This window comes from Ornithodoros turicata, chromosome 1 (genome assembly GCF_037126465.1).
Source record: "Ornithodoros turicata isolate Travis chromosome 1, ASM3712646v1, whole genome shotgun sequence".
NCBI classification, from domain to species: domain Eukaryota; kingdom Metazoa; phylum Arthropoda; class Arachnida; order Ixodida; family Argasidae; genus Ornithodoros; species Ornithodoros turicata.
The window spans coordinates 9,592,250-9,613,168 of record NC_088201.1 but is presented as its reverse complement, the minus strand read 5'-3'; the positions used below and the strand labels follow the sequence as shown (position 1 = coordinate 9,613,168).

The following is a 20,919-nucleotide window of genomic DNA, read 5'->3' as shown; positions in this document are numbered from 1 at the left end:
TTTTGCAACCTGTCGTATAAAAAAAAAAAAAGCCTTTTTACTGCTCCTTTCGAGCGTCAGTCTAGACCCCAGCCATAGACTCGATACCTTTCGCCATTTCAACACAATTCGCAGCCTGGACTTTTTCATAACTGCATATTATTGTCGGCGGTCACCCTGTCGTGACGTCACTGGCATCTGCTTCCGGTTTTTTGACCGCGTGAAGTAATCACAGAACATTCATAAGGTGTTTCTATATGTTAGCAATTCTGAACACAATCTTCGGTTTCACACCCCTGCTACGTGCGTCCTCGTGAAGTTTTATCAGATGGCAAGAGAAGTGCAGAAGTCTATCTCCTAGAACGCATTCGACATCACGCCCACGCAGCACAATGCACTGAAAGTCGAGTGCAATAGGGGTGGACGGGTAGGTGGAAGGCCTTGAACAGACTCGTGAAACTATAAAGAACATTGACATAAGACAAATACCGTCCACCCCTATTGCACTTGACTTTCAATACATTGTGCTGCTTGGGACTACTCATTGCGTCTAGAAAGCCCACCACATTCTCACGTCACGGTGCCTTCTCACGACATCTCGTCGCACGTGACGGTGCAAGCATACAACGAACATACAATGGAATTCAGACCCACTAAGCGGCACGCGTGTATACGTACTTCGAATGGGGCAATGTGAAGCAATCAACTATAGAGACTATAGAGTAGCGTTCAACTGTGAGCTGCGAGATGTCGTATATGCAACATTTCATCACACAAAATTCTGTAGCCTTTTCGATAAACAACGAAGCTTCGGTTTTACAGCGACGGACGCGAATGCAGGTCCAATTGAACCATAGGCGCCGACTGCGGGAGGGCGCCCCCCCCCCCCCCCCCCGGAACATGAACTGGGGGGGGGCGCCGCCTCCCCGGGAAGTCCCGCTAAGAGACTGACAACCCAAAAACCTTTGGGGCTCGGCGCGCCCGGGTGAAGAGAGCGAAGAGGCACCAACCCCAAAAATGCAAATTGCAATTTGAAAAATAATTGCAAAATTGCATAATTGAAAAATAAAAAAATGCAATTTGTAAAATATGTATCCGCCCACCATACTCATTATCACAGTAGAACGTGAGGCGAAGAAACACAGAGGATGACAACACATAGCCTGAATTTCGCCCAAAGCAATCAGATCAATGAAACGAAGCAGTCGAAAAGGTACCAGCGGCTGCGAGGTGTAACGGTAGGATCTTTGGAAAGCATATCCGTTGGGAGCGGGTTCAACTCCCGCTGCTCCATTTCATTGACCATATTCATTATATTGCGCGCATTTCGGGTCAAACACCGTGGATTCAATGCATTTTGTTCCTTTTGCACTCAGTTTTCAAAGGCGTAATGCCTTCAGTTGTGCACATGTTCACTGTTTACGTTCTCTGTTTTTTTTTTTTTTTCTCTTCTTCCTTCCTCTTATTTCGATACCAGTTCTGCATACATCATAGGATCCCGCCAGAGTGTGTGATTCTTCAGCTTTAGTTTTGTGTTCTTCATTTTTCTTTTCTTTCCTTCTTTTTGTTTTCTTTTGCGTTCTTCCCACTTTCACTTTTTTTTTTTTTTGAATAACAAGCCGACATCCATCTTGCTTACCTTTCCTTTCTTCTTAATAAACATATAAACATAAACGTCAAAGCGGTGTGCGATCGAAGGGGGACAAGTATCTTGAGATCTCGAAACGCTAATCACCGGTTCTATTTCGAATCGGTGGCTCCGTTGTTACGCGAATAAAATAACACGCACTGCCAATGACCTCACGGCACCGAAATTGCCGGCTATAAATCCAACTGTGTGGGGACCTTATTGCATAGCGAGTGTTTTGGTCTGCTGTTGTCCGTCACAATGCGGGCTCTCAGGGGGCGACGAGTTCAGAAAATCCCAGAGTGCTAGCGTCGCTTTGAACTATGGGAATTTACTAATACGAAAGAAACGGGCGACCTCCAAACTGTTCCGATTTCTCCCCTACCGGTCCATTGTCCACGACGTGTCAAGGTCAGCGAAAGCGAAATGTCAAGGATTATTCTTCGTCCCCCCGCTTCAGCAAGTGCCCAGGATGCAATGCGTGCGCAAAGAGCACTGGGACTTTCTGAACTCGTCTGCTTTGCGCACGGTTCCCCATAGGCCAAACAGAGCAGTAACTTGAGTGTATAGACTCGAAGACGTCTTACCTCCTTGTAGATGCGGTACTGGTCGATGGCCCAGACGGTGGGGATGTGCGTGGTCATGAGCTGCGACAGCGTGAGACGCGTGTCGCAGGCTCGGGCGCATATGAGCCGTGTCTTGCCCACAGCAGTGTCGCCCACCACCACGCATTTGACCAGCTCCTGGTGCGGCTGCTCATTATACATGGTCGGCCATCTGTCCTCGCGCCCGCTCCTGCAGAGAGAGACACGTAGTTATAAGACACGTGGAACAACTAATCGTGCACGCACTCGACAGCTGCCCTTTCGGCTTATCGAGCAGCGCTTTGGATCAGAGTCACTGAACCATGCGGCTGCGTTCTTATCGCACGATGTGCATATCAGCTATGTGAGCGCGCTACGAAGAAAATTGCAGTCCCACGGCTGTGACTATCAGAAACGTAGCTCAAAGTGCTAATATGCACCGTAAGAGTAACTGGGGGACTAGACCATCACAACAGAGACCATAGACACGACCGTATTAATACGGTTCAGCAGGACGCCGAAGAACTGCACGACTATTGGAAGCGATCAACGTCACGAGTGTGCTATGTTACCGCCACGTTACGCAATATTAGCGCAGTAAGTCGTAAGTAAGTCAACATCACAGTCAATCTCTTTTTCTGAGAATCCATTGCGTACAGTCATCTATTACCACCCGCGCAACTCTTTCAAACAAACTCTTTCTTCGTCTTTCACGTGTCATGTTTCATAAGCTTCGTTTCACTCCAACCTTTTTGTGCGCCGCAAGAGCTGCATGTTTCATCCGTTATAGCTCATATTGCACATTTCTGCATTGTCTGCGCCGCGAGACTTCCATTACCAGCGCTCAGCATTACGCAGTCTCCGTTGTCTGGTCACATTATGTGTGGACGCGGTATATCCTGTTGCTCGAGGTTTCATAACACCGACGGTTTGCGAGAAGAGAAAATTATTTAGGACTACACAAAACAGGCAGTCTTCAGCTGTGAAATCAAACAACTCAGGAGGCTTACGCGCCCGTGTTTGTCCATAAATCTAGCCTGCTTCGGCCCGTTGTTTACGTCTTCAGTTAGTTATCAAACGCAGTCTATCGCATGGTATTCGGAATCGTATTATCGTATTCAGCGACGAGTTCTTCGGGAGCGCGTGAAAGAACAGAATATATCTAGGGAGTGACTTTTTCGGGTTAAATGCCTTTCTCAGATTCGGGGGGTAAAAATCGGGCGATAATTGTGCATTCGGGTATTACCGGGTGTTTTTGTTTCTCCTCTTGTCTATTAGGTCCTTTCCTAATCTCTCTTTTTTGTTCTTTTGTTGTTGTTTTTGCGAGATCGTGACCTTCCAACGGTAATCCCCGAAGGCATAGACAGTGTTGACACACCTGGGTGTATTGCTTGGAAAGTAAGTGACCCATTCTTACATGCGTTACACCTGACGACCTTTGTTCGTCATCAGTGGGAACGTCACTTGAGGATTTCATAGTCACTGGAATTCGGGGAGAAATCGGTTTAACCCGAAAAAGTCACTCCCTAAATATATCCCCAATGGGTGAATAGAAATGTGATAGCTCTTCCGCCTGCCTCATTATCCGATACCCCAATTTATTGGCCATTGATATTATGCTGCGCATCGAGGCTTTCGCCTCTTTATGCGGACAAAAAGTCCTCGAAGGAGAGATCGCTTTCTAATGATTTTTCACGTCCAGACGACAATATCTGTATAAGCACTTACACTGTTGTAGCTCTGAGCTGGTCATCACCTCCGTGTTCCGATGGGCCGTGTGTGTTTCTGCTATAGATGCATGCACTGGCAACACATTATGTGCCAACCTCCATCTAACATCCTATGGTATCAACGAATACAGGCCCTGAGAAACGCACCGTATTCGCTTATCGCATCGCATCCTGCAAACGGGATAATTCGCAGCGCATTATCCCGTTTGCAGGATGCGTTTTTGTCGCATTCGTGCAATTTGGCTCCATGGAACCAATTAGGCGCTTCTTGTGCCTTTCGGGGCGACAGATTCAACAGATACAAGTACATATTAACAGAAGTACAGGGTGTATGCTATAAAAGGTCAGTGACATTTTCGCGCGTGACACTATATCTATTTGAGAGACGGACTTGTGCTGCCATACAGTGAATCACTTATGCCAGAGAAACCTACGAAAAAATTGTGGTTACCATTCACTGCGTAATAAAGTAAACACGGCCACGGAAACTTTCGTCTTCATGTGCTTCCTATGCGCAATACCGATGGATGGAGTTGAAAGTTTGCATGGTCATATTTATTTTGTTACACAATTGTAGGTAACCACAATCGTTTCGTAGGTTCCTCTAGCATAAATGATTCACTTTGAGGCAGAGAAAGTCTTTTCGTGATAGAGGTATAGCATCAAGGAGGTATCACTTTTTGCACGAAAATGTGACTGACCTTTTATAGCATACACCCTGTATATACCTGCACATTCAGAGCTCTGTATATTTGGGAGGTACTTGATGCGCCGTAATAGCGTAAAGGTCTGCAGCAAGACGGTCAAGGTCAGCACGAATCAGCTGGCGTCGGAGTGGAACAGTAGCAGACAAGGCACCATTAGTTGTATGGAACGTGCCAAGCGGGGACCAGCATAACACAATAAGCAGCCGCTGTCAGGCAATTTATGGATGTGATCAATAAAACGCGTCTGACTTGGACGGCAGCGTGGTGTATCGGGGAACTGACTTTCGACGTTACACGTGCGATATAAAGGGTACTTTGGCAATGTAGCATTTTTGTATGTAAAATGGCGAGAGTCACAATAATATGCGTTAGCAAAAAGTGCAGTTCCGAAATATTTGCGAAAATTGACGTCTTATTGTTCTTTAAAGCAAATTTACGGTTTTGTTCCAATCTATTCTGAAATCCAAATGGCTCGCACAACTTGCCCAGTCTTATAACAAGGCAGATCAACGTATACGAGTACATTGGCAGTAAATCCGAAAATCTGAAGTCGAACAATAAGTCCACAGCAGAGCTTGATTATCATATATACAACGTCAGAAACTAACAAGAGTTGGCGCATGTAAATATTTGGGTATTACTGCAACATCTAATTTAAAGTAGGACAAGCATGTCAATGAAGTATGTTCCACGGCTATGAATGGTGACTCAAAAGAGAACTGAAGCTCAGTTCGAGGGAAGGTAAACTGACTGCGCGTATAAAACAATTGTTCGCCCGCTATTGAAATATGGTAGTATTGTGTGGGACCCATACACAGCTAACCTGACAAGTCAAATACATATTCAGAACAGATAGTAGGTAGAACAGATTCATAGTTTGGCAGCCCGTTTTTTTTTGTTTTTTTTTATTTACTGCCACCTTGCTCGTACAGTGATGAAATGTGGGACTACGAGGCCGCAGGCTGTTATGTAGTCCCGTGTGGGTAAACAATATGGAAACTGTGTTACATGTCTTGTGGGTCAGCCTATCAGCACAAGTGCAATAAAGTGAAACCACAGGTATGAAACAGGTATACGACAAATTAACAGCATCATCAATAGTTATCTCGACTTCAACGCAAACACCCAAAGTAAAGTGACTAGCCCTAGTAATACTAAATGACATATGCATCACTAACGATAACAATATCATACAGTACAAAACAGTGACAAAGATAGCGGTGTATCAATGCCCGGTTAAATGTGGTCGTAGTCGCTGTATAAATAAGAAAAAAATATTTAATTGTCGAAGCTCTTTCGGTAATTCATTCCATGCTTTTGGTCCGCAATAACTAAACCTATATATACCAACATTAGTTCTTGGAAAGGGCATAAAAGACAAGTTTCATAATGTGTAACTCGAAACGAACGGATTCTGCGTTTATTAGAATGTCTTCAAACTGCTGGAAAGACTAGCACAAAGACTCAGAATGGCTGAAGTGAAAATTTTCTTTCTCATGTATCATAACAGTAAGTCAAACCTCAACTGCAGCAGATACCTATAGCCTTTCTCATCTCGACCACAGATATAGGTGATGAGGCCGTAGAATGCGAGAATAGATTTGTTTAAGTATAAGTCACACTTTCCACATACTGTCAAAATTTGGAATGCATTGCCCGTATCTGCTGTCTCCATCTCATTAGGTCTCGCTTTTAGCCTAATATATTCCTACGGGCATCAGGCAGATTAGCAGTGTTGTAACCCCCCCCCCCCCCACTCCCCGTAAGGGGCCTCCTTAATTGGGACTAACAGCATTGTAAATAAAGAAACACATAAAACCGAAGATAGGCAAAAATAATGAACACAAAAATTAGAAAAGAGCGAAGGGTATTCTAATATCGCTAATTATGGTCTTGACAGATCTGGCGTCAGAAAAAATGATCAAGGAGCGAGCGAACTGGTATAAATTTAACGAAAGCAATATTCCGTCGACATATTGAGAAACACACAACGAAGTTTCGCTGGGAAAGAGGGCAAACGAAGAATAAATTATACATAGGGGCGCCGAGGGATATATATAGACACTCCGCGACGCTATACGAGGGGCAGGATAATTCAAAATTTGTTCCAAATCCATGGGATTAGAATACGCGTGCAACCGCATAGCATCACTTCGTAGATGCCGACCCAACGAAAACTTTCGGTTCTCAAAATAACGATCTCCTTTCAGTTGGCACTCTCGAGAAAGGATAGGTATAGTGGCTCTAGCTGTCACGCTTACATGTGATGAGCGGATGCGTTTACTGTAGAAAATAATAAACGAAATAATAAAATAAAAACGAATCCCAGCGCATTACCCTCTCTCAGACTTGTACATAACTTAAGTACTCTGCTTTCGGGAGTAACTTGGTACCTTACAAATACTTTTAAAACTCAGTAACTTCACTAACGTGTTCATGTGGGGGTAGCTGGTACCTATTAGATACAGGTTCGATTTGGCTGCGTAATTTTGTGTCAGTAACTTGTATACTTCTAAGGTACTTCAACGATACTCCCTCGCATATTTATTTTTCTTTTCTTTCCCGTTTTGATTGGGTGCCAATGCCCATTTACATGTGCGTACCTTCATCTCGGATATTTCGGGGCACCCCTGTACTTCTGCGGCGTATAGCCTGCAAAATGGAGCGGCGCCTTAGGTTTAGAGTACACGCGGGACACTGCGTTGGCCTGTGAAGGGCACGTCGGTGAACGCTCGGCGGGTACGTACAAGCTAGGGAACACGAACGGTGTTTCATGCAGTAAAGCGAGCAAGGGCGGCTATAAATGTTAACTGAAATGAACAGTTGGTTCTTCCTCCTCCACTGGGCACAGCATGGGGTAGCTGCGCGAGCGACATTATCGGACGAGATGTCCGCGGAGGGCATGTACAGCTCCGGTCAACCTTAATAACAACACTTAAAAAAAATGTCTCATTTGAACACCTTAATAACAACACTGAAAAAAATTGTCTCATTTCCCAGCGCAATAACAGCCACCATGGGGGCACTGGGGGAATATTAAGTGGACAAACTCCTTGAACAGAACAATTTTGTTCAATTAAGATTTCCTCATGCCCCCAAGGGTTGCTGTAATCGCGCTCCGGAACGAGACCCCATTTTTTCCAGTGTTATTATTAAGGTTGGTCGGAGCTGTACCAAGAAGATATCGCGGGAAAACGAGGGTATCCGAACGGCATCAGTTTTTGTCTTGGCTTTGCGTGCATTTGTTTGATAGCGAATTTCACATATTGTAACTAGATAGCATCTTGAAAGTAACGAGTTGCTTCTGTGCTCAATTTACTTTTCTGCCTGGTACTCAGTAACTTAACTTAAATACCCTGCCTTCTTCACTCCCTCCACCATATTGCTTTCGTGTTGCAGCTCGAATGGGGTGCTATGTGGAGCCATCCTCGATGAAAGCGCACTTTGCTCCGCGGCTCAAAACGGAAATATTCGCACCAATAGCCCGTCATTGATTGCACAGGGACTACGAGACAGCGCACCAAACGAGGAGCATCCTTCCCTTTCTGCACGCGCCGTCCTTTCCTGTCGGTGCTGCTTCTTGGCAGTTTCGAATATGTGTTTTCATCGCTGTGCAGGTGGCGCAAAACACAACTACAAAAAAGGAGTACTTTTACTCCTTTGGGGGAGTAATTGCGTAGCCACAAAAAAATAGACCCTTTCGGGAGTAAATGAATGTCACAGACCGCATTCCAAGACCGCATTTCACGTGCTGTTGTAAGAGTCCCAGGTACATAATTGGTGCGCATGCATGAAAATACTTTGAAGCAAACCGTCAACCGTGATATATCGAGTAATATAAAATCTTGCGCATACTAGGGCACAATTTGCGAAGAAAGATGCGCTAACTGTTTCTTACTCTGTGTGGCTGGAAAGCTGCTACGTTATCTGAGTTATACAGCCTTATGTCGTTCAAACTGACCAAGGGCACATATTTACGTAGACTGTTGCATTCAGGAGACCATTCGCGAAGTTTAGTGACAATTTGCAGTCCTGGGGAGTAAATGTCGGGACTAAATGTTGGGTTAGGGGATTAAAATGGGGAGTAATTGCAGACTAGAGGAGTAGAAGCTGCAATTGCTCCCCGTTTTACTCCTTTTTTTCTTGGAGTGTACACAATGACATCATATAACTCTGCAAACCTTTTACAAATCTGTACAATCTGCACTTTCAAATGACTAGCGCGTTTCCAGACACGTATGCACCTGCGGTCTGCAGGTGTCCAACTAAATCCTGCATCACACAATGGATTTTTTCCGAGGAAGCATATGCGCATGATACCTACCCCGAAACATGCCATGTTTCGGGGTAGGTATAATCGCTGCCCAGGTTGCGCAGACGTTCGAGGCCGACACTTGAGACGAAATCAGTCTGGTAATATCGCGTGTAAACGTATAATAGAGAGTTTTAGGAAACCGTTGATAACGTGGCTTGCGTCGAACCGTATCAACAGGAACCAATCAGTGGACAAGATTCTGAGTCACACGCGACTGCGATTGGCTCCGATAGGCACGATAACCTTACCAACGGAGTGCTAAAACTGCCTAATCTCGTAATCAGTACATCGATCAGCATTCATTTTGCAATCTTCTCTCGCTACTCTCCCACGCCACGTCCCAGTCCGAAAAGCGTCCCCCCCCCCTGCCCATTTGGGGTCAAAATACGAGGTTTTGCATTCTGACGCCAGGGGCGACACGTACATGAAAAAGGTCCGTTACTAAAGTATACTAGAATACCATTACACTGTGACCTGTACGGCTGCACCTTGCGCAAGGTTTCTATGTAGTGCAGACGCAATTAGAATTTACCGGAAATGAGGTAATCCAATACGGGAAAAAATAGAGAGACGGCAATTGATTTTGCTAAATAAGATATATCCGATAAGATCTGTACCTTGGCCTGGTCAATAAGGGACGCCTCACAAACGAGAGGACGTTCAAAAATGGCAGCGCGAGCCGCGTCTGTTTCGGCCGTCGACCTTCAACATCGATAGAGAAGAAAGTCTCGCCCCCAAGGTCCTTCTTCTCCATATACGTTTCACGGGTTTTCTTTACTTGGCATGTGCAATTTCGACAAGTTTCACAAGTTGCCAACGGCCACGAGGACGCCCCGAGTCTGTTGCCTCCGTGGTCTCCACCATCGCTGGTCCTCTGCCGATGTATACACATAAGCAGCAAAACCCATACTGTCAATGCTTAGCACGACCTGCATGCGGCGACCTCCAGGTTAGTATTATGCTGGGTGGATAAGACAGCAAGCTTTATGCATCGGCCTGGGGGGGGATAATAACTATGGGCCTATACGAATAAATGCCAACATCACATCCATCCTATGTTTAACTGCCGCATCTACCACTACATCACATGTGGCACGAATTGTAAAAAAAAAAAAAAAGAAAGAGGAAAGAACAAGTCAAGAAAAGCTACATATATAAAAAAAACGTAAGTAATATGCGTAATACAAGCACGGGGCCCGCTAAACTCAGTGGCGGATCCAAGAGGGGGTGGGGGCGATCGGCCCCCCAAAACTTCAGTTTATAGCTTGGATTTCCCTCTCCCCCCAACCGAGGGTCTGGATCCGCCCCTGGCTAGACTGCAGGTAATGTCGAGAGCTTTGGGATAGTACGCTGTGGGAAATATCTTCGACACCAACGTACGGCACCAACTAACAACACGCCTTCTCCGCCCCGTCGACAACATGTACGATAAGAGTACCCTGACCGTGAAGCACAACAAAGCTGGCAAATAACGCACACATATTCCGAGCCTCGTCACGCAGTCTGGCAGACTGCCGGGCATTCTTGAACCGTGTGGAAAGCATATTTGTCGCATCTGCTATCGACTAGCGTTTCTCCACTCCTCTCTTTTCCAAGAACGGCATCATAACAAAAAACGAGCAACTCGTAAACAGAGTTGGCTCTGCAAAACGTCTGTAGAGAGAGAGAGAGAGAGAGAGAGAGAGAGAGAGAGAGAGAGAGAAGGGGACTTTGACTTACTGCCAGCGCAGAGAGAGTTAACAGCGAAATAAACGACAGCCACTGTTTACTGCATACGTCCGGGCCATACAGACCTGAGATGGTGCAGGCTACACCTTTCAACAAATACGAGGGAAGCTGCTCACGCGGTACAGAGCTGGCGTCGAATAACATTTGTAACGGGGACACGCTCGGCCGGAGGACGGTCTGGAGAGGAAACCCTATTGGTCGCACCCTAGATCAGGGGGGGGGGGGGGGTTCTCAAGGAAATTTCGTGCTTTGCGGCGCAGCATCATCCAGGAGATAGGTTTTTTACATAGGAAACACAGCCGTATGGGGGGGGGGCGACCCCCCCCCCCCCCCCGCTTAAATCCGCCCGTGCCCTGGATGCGCTCCGTTCATGTCTGTCTCCTCGCCATCTGATTTCTTACAAATCCATCCGTCCATCAAAGACTATTCGTATAGTTACTCGTTATTAAACGAAGCAGGCGTCTTAGAAAAAAAACAACAAAAAAACTAGATTAGGGTGTAGGGAAACCTGTTGCTGTGGGACTACCCTGCCGACCTTACATTCCAGACAGGGGAGACAGCACCGAGAACATAGACGTGAGCGATATTCCAGCAGGTTGACGCATAATAATCGGATATTAGTTTTGTTTTTCTTCCGTGTTAGCGCCGCGAAGCAACTGTGGCTATATGAGCGGCGAACAGATGTGGACAGATGGAGAGGGGACAGCAGGAAGGAGTGGGGGAATAGGGGGGAGGTTAATATGCGTCCTTCAGGCCGACTTCAGGGGGAACTATGCCGGCCTTCATCTGGAAAGTCTTCGGGAAAACCCAGGGAAAACCTTAGACAGCACGCAGCCGGTGGTAGGATTCGAACCCACTACCTTCCAGTCTTCAGCACGACACAAACTGAACGACGTGTATACAAATGTACTGAACGACAGGCCATTAAACGGTATACGCTGCCTGTCCCTGGTGAACAATTCCTTTTCGTGGACACGAAGCGCGTAAGTACACAATAGAACAGCCCTCTGCGGATCCCTGGCCCACAGCGTCAAATGAGCCTCTATTGATTTCGTATTGCCTGCAGGAGGTCGGCTCTCTTTCCTTTCATGCGTGTTGGCATGTTCGCGGCCAGCAATCAGAGTCACAATTCCCCCCACCTGCCAATTACAGTTCGCGAGAAGTATTTACATGGAGACGACTCATTCCTATACCGCGCAAGTGTTACTTGCGGCGTCACACACACAAGTTGCTGCTGTTCTATATAAAGCAAACTTCTACCTAAAGGGCGTTCTTGCTTTTACAGGAAGATCGCTATCGGGATCGGCCTTGGGATGCGCCCAGCAACAGGTCCAAGCGTTCTGGTGTAGTTTCTTCGAAGAGCTAAGCTTGCAGACATGACTATATGACGCTAGAATCCATGTAGAAATGATACAATTCGCAGATAAAATACAAAGCGGCTTATTTTTGTTAATTTTATAGTCCTTGTAAAAGAAGTTAAGGGTTCTGGCCCGCATCTCATGGGCTCGCGGTGTAGGCATTCTGCCGCCATTGTCTTTTCCTTGTCATTAAACACTAGGCACTCCACCCTTACGGACGTCTCCTCCTCCTTATTTAATAGTCCTCATTATGTGTGCCTTATTAAAGCTCCTTATGTACAACCACAGCTTATCAGATGATCACGCGCATATATCGCGCCCGAAAGACATACTGCGTGACAAAAAAAAAAAAAAAAAATACTTTTCCGAGCTTTTAATGGATATTTCGTAGTCCATTGAAACAAAATAGTTTGTAGTCTTGCGGAACGCGAATCAGCTTGACTTTGAGTTTCAATGTAAAAAGAAGGAGGAGGAAGGAGGAGAGGTTGCATGGATGGTCAGTAGCATTTTCGAGAATGTGTGATATGCTCAGCGTCGTATTGACGGTCAAGTCTAAGTGGTCGTCACGTACCGCTACAAAAATAGGTGTACGTTGTTCCCGACCACAACTTTGGTTCCGTTTCGGAGCACAACAGGATGTGCAGTATCCGCAGATTACAAAATCGCCAAAGCAGAAAAGTGAATTCCCAGAGCTTCCTCACAGTAAGAGCTGCAAACTGCACTGTGAAAGGGCCGACCGTTGGAGAAAGAAAGGTCGCGTACTTCGGAAAGCGAGTGATTCCATCATACGCCCATTACAGTTTCCATATAATCATGCTTACTGGATGTTACATGGCTCGGAATGGCTCGCTCAAGACTTTGATGGCTGCATAGCCTCACTATTTTAGGAGGAAGAGGAATAACACCCTCTTGAATACAAGGAATCTTCACTCCCGCTGCGAAATCACGACGCGTTGCTCAATGAATCGCAATGTCTTGGCATGTCGCTCGGAGAACGGGGCTTCTGCTTTGTTTCCGCGATATAATCAACGATGTAACATTGTAACGTTGTCCGACGCAATAAAGCAAGGAGTACTTTAATAATCGTATGATCGTGAGCGCAACAGCCAGCCGTGCACATGCGCGGTCAGACATTCGTTTGCAGACGACTGCGCAGGCGCGGTCACACTGATCGGTTTGGTTAGCAGACGACGTGACTTGGCACTGTTTGGTTCAGTGGGCAGCGTGTGACACTTTCGTAAAGGTGGACGAGAAATGCATTCTAGGGGGCATTACAAACAAACAAGCCGTACTCACGTGCTTCACTGAACAACGCCCGAGCTCCCAGCGCCAAAGAAACGCGCCGTAAAGCTGCAGACGGTCAACGTGTATCGTGAGGGCGGTACGCTTAGACGGCTGCAGCCGAACAAAGGTGGCACGAAATAACGTGAGAACCATTTTGCGTATCGCTACGCGCGACAGCTGCTTCTATAGGAACGCAGGTGGGATCCAGGCTTAATAACAAGAACCGGGGGGGGGGGGGGGGGGGTGCAAGAAAACCAGTCTGACGAATACGGTATACTAGTACAGAACCCGCAGTGTTATTACTTTGCAGGGAAACGGCAGGAGCACCTACGTGACTGATAAAATACAATAAATGCAAGCAAGCTGGTGGGTGTAATCCATTGCCCTTGGATATAAGGATAATGCAGCCAACACATTGTGGAACACTTTTTGAAATGTAATTAACAAAGGGTTATTGCAAATCACCTGGGGACGACACTTTCGCTCATTCTCATATCACTAATATTCCTCTTCCATACACGTGTAATGGGGAACCGCAACGGAAGAGGTGAAAAAAAAAAAAAAAAATCCACGCGTCTCTTGCCAAACGACTCGAAGCGCAACAAAAAGGGCGAGGTATAGTTCAGAATGTAGCTAGCTCCGTTTTCGTGTATCTCCTAACTTGTCACTCTCTGCATCAGCGTCCCATCGAAAAACAGTTACGGTGCCTTTTTGACATAGGCCGTCCGTCACCGCCTTGCGATGTGAGCGCAATCGGTGGGCACCAATCATTCCCGATGACCCTCGTAAAATTTTATCGAGCCCGGGAGGAGATGGGCTTCGAAAGAAACGTACTTTCTCGTCATCGATCTAGAAAAAATAAAAAAATAAAAATAAAGGAGAGTTCCGTAGTCCATGACTCGTTACTGCACAATCGAGGGAAGAAAAAAAATGACGGCCATTACCCCCCTCTCCTTCGAGAAAACAAGAAATTTCATTCCTGGCGCTCAGTGAAGAGCAGGGAGAGCTCGACGGTCAGAATCGATGCCTGCACCAGATCAAGTGCGTCGGAACCTGCGTTAGCAAATTTGGCGGATGATAGATTTATCGAGTTTTAAAGAATGCTGAGCGTATCTTTCAAACCATCAGACGAGCGAGACACTGTATAAAAAGGCTGACAGGAACGCAAAACGTATATACCGAGCAACATCTATCCGAGCCAGTTGGACCATATGAAAATAGTTTACACCGTTCATCAGCCTGCTAAGAGGACCGAGTCATCAATGCACTTTTACCTCTCCTTCCTTACTAACGGTGCATACCTGTGTCAGCTAGCCTGTACAGCATACATTACATGAGCAACGAAGCAAGCATGAGGAGGCTGCATGTGGGACCGCTGACACCACCCTTCTATTTTATGCGGTGAGCTCACTATGAGAATACAGAACCTTACACTTCCTGTCGCTTCCTATATGCACAACGTGATGCCCCATGATTCTCTTCGCGGAATACACGAGACAGATCGTACTCCACCCGTGGGAGGGACAAAATTGGCACGAATTAAGATTATATTCGAGTGTGTTCATTACTAATGTGTTACAAGTGTAAACGGTGTACACATGAAATTATAGCTCTTCCACAAATGGGAAAGATGGTATAGTTGAGTGATAATTCGTGGACTTTACTTCGTGAGACAAGCATGATCATGAGCGACGTGACAGTGGTCGGTCTGTGGATTGTCCGCCTGAGTGCGTGTTGGCCGACCCAGCAAATTTGAGACGCAAACTCAATAGCCAGACACATCAACTGGTTCAAGGAGGCGATCAGTGTATATTTTAACTCCGTTAACTCCCGCGAAACTCTGCCGGACAATGTAAACGGAAACTCAGCAAGACTAACCACAAATACCCCAATCCTGCGGTTCCTTCCCACGGTGAGAAGTAATGACACGCCTTGGAGGCGTATCCAGCACAAAATAATAGGTGAAATGAATAGCACTGAATTCACGTTAACGGGATTCTCTGATCAAGCTGTCATCGCAGAAAGAAGGCATATAATGTATGCAATAAGAACACATTCATAGCTAGTTTTAGAACATGGCACCGCGCATTGGGGCGCCAAAGAAATAAGGAGTGGTCACTGTTCCGGTTCTGGGCATGCGCAGCCACGATCCCATATTTCTCCGCGACCCAAAAGTGCTTGGGTACCACAGTAAAAATTTGCCTAATGTCTGCCAAGCGCAAAGGCGACATTCTGGAAAGTGGGGCAGCCACACGCTTAAAACCAAACTTCACCGCATAGCACGATCCTAGCCAATAGTCATCTCGAATGACAGCTTCCTTCCCCAAAAGAGAGGCCTTTTTGTGACAATTACCATAATTCCATAAGCGTCACAAAAACGCCCCGTGCTTTGCACGAATCGGGATCCAGCGTGCTATGTTGTCAAGTTCCGTTTCAAGAGTGCAGGAACTGCTGTACCCTACAAAACAAATACTGGTCATTTTTGTGCAGCGCAGTGTGCCGGTGCGGGTTCAGTGCAGGAACGAACGGAACGACCAATGAAACGTGAAGCACGCTGCGCTGAAGCCACCATGCAGTGTAACATGCACACTTAAGCCAGCGCGAACTTTCCTGCAGTACAACGGCAAGTAGAATTCGCCACACGAGTACATACCCTTCCACCATGATGCCGTTTATGTCCTTAGCATGCAGCAGACTCCTCAAGAGTAACAAAGAGCACTGCCGTATTTGCCGGGTGGAAGATCCCAACCTCGTAGTTATCGGCGCTTATCTTGTTTGTTTACATTCCCTGCAACAGCCCCCGCAACCTCATGATTGCTCACTGCTCTGGCATATCAGCTTTTTTTGGAAATCTCGGAAAGCTGCAAAATTTATCGTGCCTTTCTATATAGCGGGTCGTTCTGTATGAGGAGCGCCCCTTATCGCTATACAATAAAGGGACCATATAAAAGTGCAATTACGCATTCGCCCGATTATGTCAGGGGAACAAGCACTGTGATTCGTGTTCGTATTTAAGGACTGTAGCCCAATTAGCCTCAAAGGAGATAGTGTGTATAAAGAAGACTCCCAGACGAAGATCGTCCAATAAAAATGCCACACAACAGTTTATGGACTCTTCAAAGGCTGTAAGTGGCGCGACTTTATAAGCTTGCATTATAAGCCGGGTATATCTCAGATACTGGAGATGCTTTTACCATTTCATCGCTCACAAAGACACCAGATCCCGGTTTTCAGGTGCACAGCGTGTTGAAATGAGTAACCATTTTGGAGTGAATTTAGCAACATTCAACGCTAAATAGGAAGAAAATAACTGTTTGCAGCGTCCGCAAATAGGCGTATATACGTCTATTTGCGGATGCCACCTCAAATTTCACTTTCTGTTCTCACTCTTCTTTGTCTCACGTATTTCCCGATAGCAGGCAATGTGCGCAGCGGTTTTAAAAACCAAAAAGAGAAATATAAAAACGTCCATGACCCCCTATGCCCAAAAAGCTCAGTTTGCAAGGCATATGCAACATTTCCTCCCTAAGAGAAAACAGATACTATGTATTACTGGTCTTGCGAGCTTCCGCAAATTCGAGAGTCCTGCTCGCCTCTGAGTCAGAATGGAGGGTGAGGTGCCTCAGCTTAATTCGATTACGCATAAAAACAATACTGAAGAGAGGACTTGGTTGGAGGATTGACTCACCACCAAGATAACGTCTGTGTTTCTAACTGCTTTTCGTTTGAGTCAGTATATAGGTCCATCCAAAGTCAAAATTGCGCAGTGATATGCTGTTTTCATCAATTTGAACCTGCATGGCAAATTTTACCGTAAAAGTACGGATGAACACGTAAAGGATCGACGCCACAAGCAATGAACAAAACTTTTTTATAACAATAATATCGCACGCAGAATACTGTTATAATGAACCGGGAACATATGTCACAATTATTCAGCTCAACACCACTAAAGCTCAACAGAAATGCAATAGCAACTTTGCAATAGTCTGTATTGAGCCTTGTGCAATAAAATTTATATCGAGTTCGTTTTGAGCTAACTCAATTCACACTGATATTCTATAGAGTTTCTGTTGATTCAAAAGGAACTCAACAATATATTCAAAGAAATTCAAAACCCACTTTCGTAATGGATAGATTCAACAACGGACACATACTGCGGAGACATTGAATACCGAATTACTGAAAAAAAAAAGAAAAAAAAGAAAAGAAAAATAGCTCCATACCTTGAGGATAACTTGGCTGTTTTGACTAGTTTGGGACACGCAGTGACATCTGGAGTTCACTTTCAATGGTAAAAGGACGACTGTTCATGGTATACAACCGCCCTCAGGAATAACATGGGACCATCTGGCGTAAGGACCTTGAGATAGACATTATTTTTCCCCTCTGTCTCCTCTAGGGACACTGACCTCCAGACTATGCCAGAGCCTAGGGTAACTCAGGCGTAAAGAATGCGGGACAGGCGTGTTTAAAACAAAACGGTCGTCTCACTTACGAGAAAGTGTTTCTGGGGAAATTTTTGTACACATTCCGAGGAATCCCGTCAAGGAGCAACGGTGAAGGTGTGCGAGATGCCTATTAGTGTCGCAGGTTCGCAATTAGAGCACAACGTAATAATCAAATGTCCCACGCCAAAACGTGAGATACTGAAACCCACAGTTCTTGATTCGAGGCTCGAGTCCCACTCTTGTCTGGCTTTGTCGGCGACTGCTTTATTTCAATTCTTTCAATGGCTTTGCTTGCTTGCCTCAGCTTGGTTAATAAGGGAGGTGGAAACGTCGGGCCCAGAGTGCATACGAAGCCCCCTGTCTCCCACCTTCTGTCCTCTCTCCACCTGTCCATGTCTGTATGCGACACAGCTGCGGTGCTAACAGACAAACAGACAGACGCACACACAGAGAGAATCGCATCACAGTGAAAAGTACCACAGTTACTACACGGCTACTATATGTGGCGATCGCACAGAGGGTGAGCCGACCTCTCCGTCATCCGTTGGCCGCTGCTCACCTGTTGTTGTCGACGTCGCACGCGACCTCAAGGACACAGCGCCTCGTCACGCATTCTGACGGGACTAAATGCTCTTGTGCCCCTGTCCTTGGCCGCCAAATAACGAGCAGGGTTACGGCGGGAGCGCTCCTACGAAAGGTTGTTGCCACAACCTGTTGCGCCAAGTTTTATGCAACGTTTTAGCGATCGCTGCTAGTCCCTAATAACGAAGATCACAATCAAGCAACGCATAGCGTGTCAGACTAAAACATTTCTGTACTGTTGAGCGCTATACACTGATTCACGTTGATGAGCCTATATCTCAAAGTTTTTCTTTCATCCAATACTGATTCACAATCGGTGCTGTATAAAGTTGCAAATAAACACGCAGTCTGTGTGTGACGGAAAACCGTGACATAAAATATAAACTGGAAATATTTGGAACTCTCACTCGAGATGTAAGCCGATGACGTCCGCTACGACGTCACTTTCGTGTGAACTCCGAAGGCGAGCGTCGCCTATACGTCAGCAGAGGGCGCTGTAAACAAGTGAGAGAAACTAGACTGAAAGACACTTTTTTTTTTTCCCCGTAGAGGAGCCTATCGCGTTTATTGACCGCTGAACGGTCAACTGTACGTACAAATTTGGTGACGAAATGTGACGGAAAGAAACTGTTCTGAGGCTGAAACACGTACACAACAGAAGCCTCATGGTGACTAAGCACAGCGGCGATGAAAAGTATAAACCTGCAAGATGCCACTGGTGGCTGAGCCCTCTATGACTTGCCGCCGCGGAGGGCCTCACAAGAAACAAAGCCCTTCCAGACAGCATATAAGGGTAGCCTCTACCCAGCGAGAGTGAGGGACCACCCATGTACATCCTCCTTTCTTTTTTGCCGCCAGTCTTTTTTTACTTTAGACCTCTGTACTCGCATAACGATCACCTACCGTTTTCCAACCCTCTAAGAAATCGATGTTTTCGTGAATTATTAAAACCTGGGAATTCATTAAAGAACGGAGAAAGAACGCGCGATAAAAAAAAAAAAAAAAAAAGACTAGAGGTTTGGGATTGAAAGACTGCAGATTGTGAAGAGAATAGAAGCAATGACCATGCACAAGGTCCATCTATCACCAGTGAAGCTTGACTGTGGTACGTAGGAAGCAGTTCGTACGAATCAACCTTGCTTTATATATGAAAATAAATACTTTTCGCAAACGCCACCTCGGAGACAGTTTGCGAGGTCGCAGTTTCATTATGGGAGGTCGGCAATTATTCTCCATTTTCCGCGACACCGAAATCCGCGAAAATAAATTCTGCTCGAGCACAAATATATTTACAGCAAATATGACGGCCCATGCTGTGACGACGACATCACGCCATAATAGACACGAGCGCTTCGGGACCCCCAAAAAATTAAGGGGGCCGTGTACGGTGTGAAGGGATAAGCGGAGTACAGCAGGAATAAATTCGGTGGCCGTTAGTAAGCATCCTGGGCAGACTTCTGGAGAAGCTGTGCCGACATCCGTCTGCAAACTCAGCCGGTGAACCCCGGGAGGACCAGAGACGGGTTCGAACCCTCCACCTCCCAGTTTATCATGCCGTTCTTCAGTTTGACTGCGCGAAGTAAGCGATGAAGGGCGGGACAGACGAGAATAACCTGAACGACAGCGCGCAAACTTCAACTGTTTATCGACGAAAGGTACACGCTGAAGTCCGCGCAGTCCTTGACGTTGTTCTCATCTGCATATTGCATTCTTCTCATATTGCATCAACTAGAACAAACCACCTCCATGGGCCGTTAAGGCCGCATTGCCCAAATCATTTCAACGAGATAGTGCAAACCCAGTGTAAAATGACAAGTTTCACGGCTCGATCATTACAGGGTCACCTCCGCGGAAGCGTTATTTTGAAGACAGTCATCTATTTCCAAGTTGCCTGGTCGGTGACCTACAGGGGTCCCTGTCCCAGCGCTGGCAATTGGCCAACCTCGTTTCTACGTGAACGCAATAGAAAAGGAATGCGCGAACCGGAAAATATATTTCGAGTCTAACTCACCAGAAGGGGAAGTGCTCGACCGATTGGTTCTTCAGAAGGCGACAGAGTACTGGAGACGAAGATCGTGCCCACACTATTGTAATAATAGTGAATTTTAGTGTATCGTACGCTATCGCGTTTGCGTACGTAAAAGATAGCGTGCTGATTCTGCACCATGCGCGAAGCTCTCATGTTTTGCGCAGAACCACCAACGCTATCCCTTGCGTACGCAAGGAAGTGGCGTGTTCACACTGCACAAGCGTTGTACGCAAAGTCACGTTCTGCGCATGCGGAGTGTGCACCCGTTATTTCCTTACATACGCAAAGCAATTGCGTACGCAGTAAGCAACTCCATGATAATAGAAAGTTTTAGTGCATCGTATACGCAATCGCCGTCGCGTAAGGAATAGCGTGGTGGCACTGCGCACACGCAAAATATAGAGAGCTTCGTGCAGTGCGCAGAACCACCCCGCTATTCGTTATGTACCCCATCGCCTTTGCGTACGTAAAGTATAGCGTAGTGGTTCTGCGCAATGCGCGAAGCTCTCTTTATTGTTTGCGCAGAACCACCAACGCTATTCCTT

The 20,919-nt window shown here is 46.2% G+C and overlaps 1 protein-coding gene across 1 annotated transcript in view; it reads right to left on the bottom strand.

Annotated features, from left to right (window-relative positions):
* The window catches only part of LOC135377443 (rho-related BTB domain-containing protein 1-like), a 45,102-nt gene extending 29,042 nt beyond the window's left edge, over positions 1-16,060 (bottom strand). The window contains 2 exon segments of the mRNA XM_064609850.1: positions 2,194-2,401; positions 15,966-16,060. Coding sequence (XP_064465920.1) covers positions 2,194-2,401; positions 15,966-15,976 — 219 coding nt within the window. The 5' untranslated portion in view covers positions 15,977-16,060.
* Between the last annotated feature and the right edge of the window lie 4,859 nt (positions 16,061-20,919).